This window comes from Amia ocellicauda, chromosome 14 (assembly GCF_036373705.1).
Source record: "Amia ocellicauda isolate fAmiCal2 chromosome 14, fAmiCal2.hap1, whole genome shotgun sequence".
Classification (NCBI taxonomy): Eukaryota; Metazoa; Chordata; class Actinopteri; order Amiiformes; family Amiidae; genus Amia; species Amia ocellicauda.
The window spans coordinates 23,266,220-23,278,072 of NC_089863.1; the positions used below are offsets into that span (position 1 = coordinate 23,266,220).

The 11,853-nt window shown below is 46.5% G+C and overlaps 1 protein-coding gene across 1 annotated transcript in view; it reads right to left on the minus strand.

The window, feature by feature from the left end:
* Positions 1 to 10,449, minus strand: part of lmna (lamin A) — a 31,578-nt gene extending 21,129 nt beyond the window's left edge. Inside the window, exons 1-2 of the mRNA XM_066721195.1 lie at positions 10,160 to 10,449; positions 8,534 to 8,985 (exon numbers count right to left, since the gene is read on the minus strand). Of these exons, the coding sequence (XP_066577292.1) occupies positions 8,534 to 8,877 (344 nt within the window). The 5' untranslated portion in view covers positions 8,878 to 8,985; positions 10,160 to 10,449. The remainder of the gene's footprint in view (positions 1 to 8,533; positions 8,986 to 10,159) is intronic.
* Positions 10,450 to 11,853: the final 1,404 nt, after the last annotated feature.

The window sequence follows — 11,853 nt, forward strand, 5'->3', positions numbered from 1 at the left end:
GTGATTCATCGGTAACCAAAAAGCAGCTCTCTTTTGCTTCCCCCCCTGAGAGCCCGGGCGCGATTAGATTAGCAGTATCTAACTAATGGCTTTTTTTTCCCCTCTCTCTTTCTTTCTTTCTTTCCCCGGAAACCTGCAGCGTTTGTTTCCATGCAGTGATGACAAGGGACCGCACAGGGGGCAGCGTTGTGTAGGAAGGGGTTTTATTGATCCCCATGCGGGTCTCCGCTGAGCGCACATCCTTCAAAGCTTGGTCGAGAGAAGATTAGGGCCGAGACTAAATGCAAACCTGGACCCACCTGCCAACGTACAAACGGGGAGAAAGTGCTTTCGGTCTGTAAAGGTCTGTATTTGGCTGTTCATGGAAGGTCACAGCTCCGGTTCGGCCGCACCACAAGGGGGACTAAATAATGCACATTTAAAGAACGGACCCATAGAGTCATGGGAAATTTGGAGAACAATATAAATAAAACACACACTTTAACGAGTAATTTCTGCATTGGCTAACCTTGGGATTTTGAATCCCTACATCAAATGCAATTTACACACATCTCTCGTGCGGTTTCCAACTATTCCTTCCCTTCTTTCTAGTTTTTTTTTCCCTTCCATCTGCGTCTGATTTAAGTTGCCTCTGAGCAGAGCTTTGTACATATATGTACGGTTCGCATTACTTCCCTGGAGCTGCACCAATGGATTGTGGTTGGGAAGCCTCTCTCCTCTCAGAGTCCCTTTCGCACGCTACACAACGGGACTCTGACTTTCGGGACAGTAAAAGGTTCATGGTGATCTGACCAGACTTTGGAGGTTTTTCAAAGGGTCTGTTCCAATACCTAAGCTTCGCAACTCCAACATCTGAGGAAAGGTAAGCAAATCATAGTTGCATAAAATTTGCCTGCCTCTCCCTTTCCTCATGAAGTTCAAGCCAAGATGCTGTGCAGTTTAATTCCAGCATCTTAAAGTAATTTTGCCTGTGTGAGTCATAGAGCCTGGCTCTGCTGACCACAATGGAAACTGTGATTCCAACTTCGCTACACTCTCCCCCTGCAGCGCACGCGCACACGCACACACGCACACGCACACACGCACACACGCATCGTGGCAACAATACGGCTTCTGTACCATTAGACCAGCTTTTTGAAGTTATAGGCTCCACCCCCCACCCCACTCCACATCCCTGGATTCATTTCAGTTCAGCCTGCAGGATTTAGATTAAAATCGATATGGAGGTGCTGCTGTGACCAATCTAGAGATCATGTGTACGGGACACAACACCAAGTTGCAAAGGGAGCATGCACCAACACTGCTGGGTCTGGTCTCAGGGCATAATACATTTCAGTGATTTTCAAACAGGAAAATTGGGGGGGTTGAGGAACAACTCTACTTGGTTAGGTTGGGAGGGAGGAGCAGGTTATTTTAATACTTCGAGTGTCATTATAATCAAGTGTAATATATTGAAGTGGGCCATTTTATTGTGATTGAAGTTACATAGAGTAAAAACTGAACTTAGCAGTGAGGGGCAATACTTGATGCTTCTCCTGCCTACATAAGGTGAATTCATAGAAGGAAAACACCAAAAAGACACTTATCGAATGTTGGTGGTAACATCAGTCACCATGGATTTACCCACAATGCACTTCCAACTCAGGCTAATCCTACTTTGAAGGTGATTGGCACTAATTCAGTCCACAAGTAAGACATCAAGAAATGCCGGAACGCCCCTGCAATCTGTGTATATAAACACAACTTTCTCCGGAACGGCGGAGGTTCTGGGAAATTGGTAAACTACACATTCTTTCATCCTGACTCAAGGCTAAACAAAGACAAAAAGTGCTTCTATTTATAAAATAAGCCTCTGAGCCAAGCACAGCCAGCCTGGTGCGAGTCTGTGTTCATATGGACCAGATCACGGTGAATTCTGTCGAGGCACCAAAACACATTTCACCTCTGATGAACTCTGCCGGAGCAAATTTGTGAAAATTTAGGATTGGAATGCTCTGCTAATGGAGGCTGGCTCTTTTGGGCATAACAACATCGTGCCCTTGGAGACCTTGTGGATATCCCAACAACCAAACAAAATAAATTAACCTAATAAGATTATGGTATCTTTACACAAAAGTCAGCGAAAAGACTAGAAAGGTGACCAGGTGGCCGAATCCATTTTACCACAATATTCTTGAACGATCTGAGAGAGTAACCTCCGATATCCTATTCATCTCTCTCCCTATCCAGTTCCTGCACTGAACTTGTAGTGCCTGCTTTGTGAATATGCAAACTTAATTCTGGGAAGTTAAAAGCAGTTTTGGTACAATTATTAAGCAAATGGAAGTAGATTTGTTTATTTAAATGTATTTTTATGGGAGCTGGAACTCATTAGCAGGCTGAGTCTGAGCCATAGACTTCAGCTATTTATCACTCCGTATCAATCCATTTGTGGTGACACCGGGCTTATCTTTGCACAGACCAGGCTGATAATCTGACTGGCAAACTCTTTAAATCAAGGGTGGGGGGGAAATCTCAGCGCTGTTCTGCATTAAACATATTTCCGCAGACATTCTTGAATTCTAAAGGCCAATATTTACATTTTATTTCTGTCTATTGGATGCCTGCCGGACGGAAAAAACAATTATAACAGCCGTTGTCTGGTCCGGGAGAACGTGTCACGATTGGAAACAAAGGCTCTGGACTTGCAGACAAGCAAACCCATTGTGGGATTTGTTATTCAGATGGAACATCTCGGAACGGGTGCTAGAACCGCCGTAAACCTACACGGTCGCGTTTTCATAACACACGGCTCGCCCTCGTGATGGAGATACAAGGGCCTTATTATTCAGAGGCGGGTGTGGCACGCAGGGGAAGGGGAAACGGGGGCATCTGTGTCCCAAATCCGCCTCCGAGGGGTTTTTGTGGGGCGTGGCTTTCAACCTCCTGTAAATTAATGAACTTGGAAGCGGATGCAGGTTTGCTTTGGTAAAGTCACCATTTTTTACATGGTATCCCTGCAATTTGGGCATAGTTTTGCCACTCTTCACTGTCCATGTGTTTATTACTTATTTTGGAAGCATATTTTAAGCATATTGCATCTGCAGGATAGACCTTACCAGCCACTGTGTATGAAATACAAACAAAATCTCCACCACAGGTGAATGTGAGGCTGCTGCGGTCAAAGTGAGGCTGATACGTAAACCCCGCCCACTCTTTTCTATCAATGATTTGTGGGTAAATGACAAATGTAGTAGCGATATGACTACCCGCAGAACACTAGGGGAGTTTTTCACAGGAAATCATTTGTGTCACACACTGAAGGAGGAGGGTGAGCGAGAGAGAGAAACCGTGCCTCACACATGGTCTTTGATTCATCATGGCAACCAAATAAGAGTAAAAAGGAGTCTGGAAATGCCCAGCAGAGAAATGCCAGGGCGTGGGAGTAACACTTGGCCGCAGACACTTGTTCTGAAAGCTCGGTCTAAGCATCCAATTTTTCTAGAAAAAAATGTTTTGTGCATTTCCTATAAATCGACACTGCTGCTGACAAAGAGGGAGCTGGGCCACAGGCGCCAAATCGGGAGTCAGGAAGTTGTAAAGACTCACAGGACCCGAGACTCGCTTCAGCAGGGCCTGGCTTTGTGATAAAGGCATTTTTCCCCCTGCCTGCTGGACTGATAGTAGCCAAAACGACAGGGGCGTTATCGCTATCTGTCGCAGTTCAGTTCCTGAAATATTTCAGCCTGGCGGGGCTGAAGGCAAGGGAACCGGGTTAGGACTGTCTCCAGGATGTCACTTTTGGGTCGATATTTTACCGCCACCAAAAAAGGCAAACATTTGTATTTATTTTTAACTAGTTCTTCACCTCACAGAAAATGATCTAAAACAGGCCCTGTCCTTCTCACCAGGACGATTAGTGACCACTGTGCCTCGAGAAGCGACGAGAGATCCACACCATCCCTCCTTGGTGCCTCTTTTACTGCGTTTGAGAAAGATGCCAGCGAGGCGTCAGCAGATTTCAGTGCCCAGACGTTTTCCAATCTAATCCCATGCCATGCCAATAGTATCGACACTAAAATCATACACACACACAGGATTCTGGGTAATAACAAAGCTCGCTGATCAAATGGGGATGAGACCAGGAGTGATGTGGGAAACCAAAGCCCCCTGATGTTCTCCTGCTTTGTGTAAAGCACTTTCGGAGCTCCATGGGAATTCCTCAGAAGGCAGCGTTCAATACAGACAGCTACAGCAGCTTTCTAAAGATCCCGTGTGCCAAATAAAAGCCAACTCGAGCTCAAACACAGCCCTGCGTCATCAGGAAACATAAGATAATAAGATAAGTCAGTCAGCAGTTCCTCTAAAGAATGACTCAGGCCTCGACCAAATAAAACATTTTGAATCGCCATGAATTGCACATTGTCCCCAGTCACGGATTAATTTATTGTACTTGCCTTTATACAATAAATCGGGCACAAGTTTTGTAGGTAGGTCAACATTTTGCTCTAGTCTAAGGCCTAAATCGAAGCATGAAAACACAGAAGTGATTGATATTAAGTATTTGATTGGATTGACGACTGGATTGTGTCAAATTTTTCGTCACGCAGTAGAGCTACAACAAAGCCCCCTGTGCCAACCGATCCGGTCACTGCACACCCAGTCCTTGAACCCTGCAAGCACGCTCCCAATTGGGCGACCCCAGTTGAGCAAGCAATACAGACAGATGCCCATTGGACGTCCTGGGAAAGGTCCCGCCCCTATGGAGCATCCCAGAACAAACCACAAACTCTCGCAGTACACAAGCAGACACAGATCAACACATGAACAAAGCAGGGTCTGGGTACCTCCGATTACACTGGGCACGCCTTTATCAATATCAGTTCAGATTCTTCCCAGGATTCATCAATGCCTTCATGGTGTTTACAGTAAGGCTGAAAGCACCAGGTCAATTTCATTTCATTTCTTTTTAGACGGGTGAAATTAACACCTTTGTCACCCAGCTAGAGGGCAGTTGGGATGACGCCTCAAATTGGTTGGAGGGCATCCCTTGGCTGTGATGGATGGAGTCCCCGGGTCCCGTTCCTGTTCTGGAAACGGTGCCCTTGAAATATAAAGCACCTGACGTCATTAGAGACCGAGTGATACTTCTGGGAACAAAGTCACCTCGCAGACGTGACTCTTTCAGAAGGAGTGTATTACATTGCAGTTATGTCATTTCTTTGCCTAATATGGGAGGAAACCCGTATTGCACTTACACAGCCACTGTTCTGGGCTCTTTATTGAGGCATTGGCAGGTAAATCCCAAATGTAAACAGACTGCGTTTTTTTTTTGGTGCCATTAAGGTCTAGCAGCAAAGAGAACAAAGCATCACAGAGTATTTGGACTTGACTTATTGAAACCATATGCCCAATAATTGGACTTAAAAGCACGGCAGCTGCAATCACCCCGGTCTCTGGGGATCCCTTCTGTATTTAAGATTGGCACCCTTTCAAAACCCTGCGCGGGCGACGTCAGACAACGATACAGCTGGGCTTTCAGGGCTGCCTTGCGACCGCAGCTAGAGCCACAGACGCAGGGAAAAGGTGCTGAATGGCGCATCAGGAAGCCCGTCACTGACTCGGGTGTCTCCGTGCGGGGCGAGAGCGCGGCCTCCCGGCGCTGACTCACTGACCACAGCCGTGCTTCACACGCGGATGTCAAGGTGCTCCGCTGCTGTGGCAACCAAACAGTGCCAGCAAAACAGAGGCCAGCCGTGTGCCACTTGTTTAAGAGCAGGCCTTTTTTAAAAACAAAAAACATAAACCGTGTCTGTCCCCTCAACCACTACTATAGCACTTCAGAAGGAGGCTATTGGTTCTCTTATTGGTCGGGGACTGCTTGATTTCACTGGCTGTGCATTACAAGTACAGGTAAAACAAAATGCTGCTCTCTCAATCTTTTTCTGTCTCTCCCTCTCTCCCTCTCCCTGTCCCTCTTCCTCACACACACACACTATCCGTTTCTCACTTTCCTTCCCTCTCTCTCCCCCCTCTCCATTTCTCACTCTCTCGGTCTCCCCCCTCTTACTTGTTCCTGTTCTATCTTTCGAGCTCGTGTCACATTTGTGATTGGCAAGCCCTGTTTAAAGCAAGTCTAATTTGGGTGGCAACTTGCAAGGTGCATTCCTGGAACTTGCCTCGCAGAATCTGAGAAATGCCCTTGATTAGCAAATCTTTTTTTTTTGACAGCTCTGTATCTTGATATTAATCAGAAAGGCGGTTCGCATGCGAGGCCATTCTTAGAGCTCTCTCTGTGTGAAGACGGGGGGGTTTTATTTTTTATTTTCACAACTGGATTTTAATTTCCAAACATCCCACCCCCCCACAAAAAATACACCACTGCCCTGTCTGGACTCGTAATGACTTACAATGTACTGAACACTCTTTAAATCGACTATAAGAAGCACAGGACAGGACTATTTCAAAGATTTGGGCCTAGATGATGACAAGGAAGCAGTGAATTCAGGCCTGTCACTCAGGAAGGAAGAAGATGGACAATGGGCTAGAGGATAGCAGGTCTTAATAGCGAACAGGCCAAGTTGTGCGTTGATACCACAAAAAGGATGCAAAACTGGCCTACAAATACAGCTGGAGCTCTGTCATTCACGACTGACTGCACAGCCATCCTGTTGCGAGGTCACAGCGGTTATATTTTATGGTTATCGTACATATCATAGCTGTACGGTGGAAATTTTGCGTAAACCGAGAAACTCTTGCTAGGGTCTGCAGCTCCCGAGGAACAAAGGAGATACGCAGGGATACGGAAACTGGTCTGGGAATATGTTCACGATGAGCCTATGAAAATAATTGGTTTTCATTGTAAGGCATATGAAGGAAATAAAGTTTGCAAAAATCTTCAGGCAATCGCTTCCGTAGAAAAATCTAAAGTTTATAGAACATGCCCCAGCAGCTGTGACACACGCGTTGGCAAATATTATGATAATAGAGAGGGGAAATCAAACCAGATTAAGGCAACGTCTAGACCTGGGTCTGTAGAGGGTTAAATACATTTTCATCTTTCTCTATGCAAAGCGTTACATGGATCTATAATTGAATCGTCAGCCAGCACTGTACCAGGAGAGGAAACATATCAAAATTCGTTGTTCTGTTGATTCCTCAAAGTCCTTATCTAGACAATGCGAGGAAGTGATAAATAAATAAATAAATCTATAAATAAATAAACACAGTGACACAGACACCTTACTGAGCTGAAACTAATTTCAAACAAGTCCCACAAATCTAGCTATGGAAGCATGTCCTAAAGTACAGCCTTTTCACTTGAACAGCTCAAAATCTGCTTTCGAGGTACTATCCACACAGCAAAAAGCAGCCGTGTGTATTCCAATCGTATTTCTTCACCCTGTCTGTAATCATATAATTATCAAATGTTATTTGTGTTTCACTGAATGAAAAAAAAAAAAAAAAAAGGAAAAGCGGTGGGGCGGCACCATGGGAAGAAACTGTTTACAATCCACAGGACGCAATAAAACACAATGCGAACAGGCAGCCCCGCGTGTTACAGCCATTAGCTGTTGTTGCAAAGACACCCCGCTGATTAACAAGCGAACGCACGGCTGTGCAGACCTAGTAGTGGATTTTACTACTAAACTGAACGCGGTCAAACAACAAAGCGTAAATCAGGCTGTAATAGGGTGTCACACACACCCCCCACCCAAAAAATGAATATTCTATCTACATATCGGCGAAGACACACAGTAGTGCACTGGTGGTGTAAGGAAAACGGAAAATAAAACAGTCTGTGCAAAATCCCAGAATCAAATTAGCATCTGAGCCAGGCGTAATTACAGCAGTGGGACCCACTCGGGCAGAGCCAGCCATTAATCCAAACCACACTGGGCAATTACTCCGCCTCCACCGCCCAGTGCCCCCTGCCACCCTCATCTCAGCACGTGTGGAAGCTTTTGACTCCCTCTGCTTCTCCCTCAAAGCCCTGAGACTCTCCTCTACTTTCAGACTCTTTTCGCCCCTGCCAGTTTGCCCCCCATCAGGATACCAATGAGAGGAAAAAAGAAAAAACAAGATTGGCGCTGGCAAAGGGGTGAATGCCTCTACAGTGCAACTGAGAGTTGCGTCTCTGTTTCGAGTATTTCTCACACTTACACAGAAAAAGGGTGTGATACTGAGATAGCACAGTGACCGGCAGGCGGGCCAGAGCACGTTACATAAGCCCTGCGAGTTAAATTCAAAACCGCATCCAAGCTGGGCGTGGCGTCTGGGCCGCTCCCATCACCACAACAATGTGACTGGCCGGGTTCCCCCCCGATTGGCTGCTTTCATAAAACGCACATCTGCTCCGTTTAAAAAGCGTTGGCCGCCATTGGCCGAATCAAATGTCAACTATGTGTGACACAAGCCGCGCCCAGCTCAAGGTACACAACTGACATCCGCCATGAGTAATGTAATGAAAGCACTGATAAGAAAGCTCATGAGGAAAGTCAGAGTTGTGTCAAAGTAAAAGTCGACCACAGCTGGATCCCACTCCCCAACTGACCTGGCCTTCAGCTCCTTGTACTCCTCGCGGACCTTGCCCAGCTCCAGCTGCAGCCGGGCACGCTCCTTGGCCACCGAGTCCAGGGTCTTGCGGGCGTCGGCCAGCTCCGTCTCGTATGCCGCCTTCATGCCCGACAGGTCGCGGCTGATCTCCTCCTCGGACTCGGTGATGCGCAGCCGAAGCCCGGCGTTCTCGGCCTCCAGGGAGCGCACCTTGTCGATGTAGACGGCCAGCCGGTCGTTTAGGTCCTGCAGCTCCTCCTTCTCCTGCAGGCGGGTGATGCGGGCTGGGGACAGCGGAGTGGCCACGCTGCGGGTGGTGCGTTTCTGGCTCGGGGTCTCCATGGTCCTGCGATGGGGCAGATGCTGAGTTGGGCGAAAAAGGCGGACGTCCTTAAGGTGGCACTTTCGGCGTTAAGCCCTTGGTTTGTTTGTTTTAAAGCTTATGCGCTCCTGAGGAGAGAGAGAGAGAGAGAAAAAAAGGTATGAATTAAAATGGAAAAAAGTTAGAGAGATGAGGAGGAAACACTGCATTCAACCAGAGTCACAAATGGATTTCATTTATATATAAATAAAAACATCATTGCTATATATATACATCTGTCTCACAAAAAAAGTGTGCTGGGAAATACTGGATTCACAATACCGAAAAAGTATGAATTCTCCATAACCTGGAATATCTCATCTGGCTCCTGACAGGCTTAAAGACCTCATGGCAACTGGACGTTCATAATTAAGGGACCATCATCAACATAGGGTCCATTATTCGCATATATAAAGACTCTGCAGGTTACTGTACTCATTTCAGCTGCCATTTGTGGCCTGGAAACTGCATTTTTGCCTTTATAACTAGTAAATGAAGAAACGACAAGATAAGAAACTGAGGCGCAAGCAATTTTTTAATTTTTATTTTGTGGGGCATAGCTTAAACCTTTAAGCTGAAGATAAATGTGGGTTTCGCCAGAAGAGAAGTGAAAAATATAATGCAATGGTAATAATTAGTCACTTAAGGGATTCCAGAGCTTCATGCCAAATTTGCCGTTGCAGACGGACTGGACAACAGCACCTTCTCGTACCGTCTGGCCCAGATAAAGTGACTCCCTCGCTGTACAAGAGGAGAGGCACGGAGGCAGAGCCAGACTGAGAACCTCCGGGTCACAAGTTCTTTACCTTAACCTGTGGACGGCACCGCCTCTTTCGGTTCGGTTCTGACGTCTGCCTTTTCTAAATTTTCACGCTCTTGAGATTCACTGGCACTTACCCAGGCTGACAACATACCATATTATTTTTACCTACAATGACCCATTTTTCCAGCTGGTCTTGCACTGGAGCATTCTGGGTACAGTGCCATGCTCAGGGGTACAGCAGCAGTGTCCCCCACCTGGGATTGAACCCACAATCCTCCACTCCAGAGCCCTGGCCACGACTCCACAGCCCTGTAACTACATATATCTTCCCACTCCAATTCATTCATGTGAACTTTGCTCCCAGGACGGATCAAATACGTTTCAATATTCCAATGCGAGAGATTTTGCCTACAAGTTTCAACAGGCAGAGCTTTATTAGAGGAGACTGTCTACAGTCTAGAAAGAAAACAAATTAATAATGGGAAAAAAAAGCACTTTACCTTGATGTCTGGCAAATCCCAGAAAGCACAGGGGCTTGGAACCTGCAGGACTCCACAGAAGTTCTGGAAACAGGGCTGTGACTCAGCAAACAGCTGCTCACAAAGTTGTTTTGCTCTGCTGGCTGGCTGTCAGACTCACTCTCGAGCTCTCTCTCTCTCTCTCTCTCTCTCTCGCTCGCTCGCTCTCTCTCTCTCTGTCTCTCTCTCTCTCTCTCTCTGTCTGTCCCACTCGCTCTGGCTTCCAGCTCTAGACTGCCTCTCTGCTTTCTCTCTCGCTGCCTTTTCCCGGCCCGTGCATTTCTGGGAAGGGAGGCAGAGAGGCAGGGAGGGGAGGGGAAGGGAGGAGTTTAACTCAGCCAGCGAGTCAGAAGCATGTGCACACCAATAAATGGAGTGTAGGAGCAAATTACACGAAGATGTGTGTGTAAGTGAACAGTGACTTAAGACAGGAGGCTCGGAGATGAAAGGGAAACTACCTTGAATCTCTGTCTGGCACTCATGGTTTACAAGAAAAGGTTTTCAGGGCTGATGGTCTAGCTATTGATCAGTGGGTGGCAGCACCCATCTAATAGAAGAGATGCAGGACTACAGAATAGCTGCATTTACACGGCCATTTCTGATCCGGATCAAAGGCATCCGGTAGAATTAATCCCTGGTGGTGTAAACACTCGACCGGCTCAAGTCCCAGCATGCACTGCGGCAGCGTTTTGTTCTGTCGCACTCTTTTACTTGCGCACCTGAAAAGTGTGTCACAAATACGACTACATGTTCCACCCACCTGTCATTTATTTGGTTACATTTCCTTTGAAGTGTTGTTTTAACCCCTTTGTAACGTCATATCGCAGACTGGATTTATAGGTTAGGGTTCTAGAACTTAGAAATGCCAAGACCCCGGAGAAAAGACTTCGATTTTTTGCCCTAGGGCCAGGCTGGCACCGAGGGAGAAGGCCCGTGTGGTCTTTAGGCACGGTGATGATCCTTCCCACTAAAACAAAGTGCAATTTAAGGCACTTCAGGCTAGAGACAACATGCCCAGTCAGTCTCGGCTCTTCCAAACTGGTTCCTGCTCCTTTTTTCATTGGATCCGCATTCCACATGCAAATCCTAAAAAGGAGAGACTAGATCATATGACAAAAGGTTTTCTTTCCCTCCAGTCATTCAATTAACAACCTGGAGGGGATTTCTGTATTTTTTAATTTTTTTATTTTTTAAGTGTCGGCGCGGATTCCCACCCACAATGGGGACGAGGGAACGACACGGGAATTACACGCTTGAAGGCATTCGGGGGGGAAATATTCCTCCTCTCATTGGTAAATGTTTCCTGTAATGCGTGTGGAGGATTCGGAGTCCGTAAACAAACAAACACACACACACAAACCCTGAACTAAAGCCAACACTTGTTGCTTTCTTAATTTATCCGTTAAACAGGACAGAATTCAAACAGCACATTCAATCCCTCACAAAAGGTTAATAAAAATCAAGTCCAACCCCCCACAGCCACCCTGTACCTGCATCAGTAATGAATGACATTTTAATACACACCAGTAAGGAACCAGTAGGTTTACCTTGATTAAAACATTTAATCATTAACGAGAGCACAAGCAGGGACAGCCAGTCCGGCCCCGCCCTGTCTTTGTTCAGCCCTTGCCATTTCCGATGTCCTCTGTGGTGCCGAGTGATGTATCAACTATTAA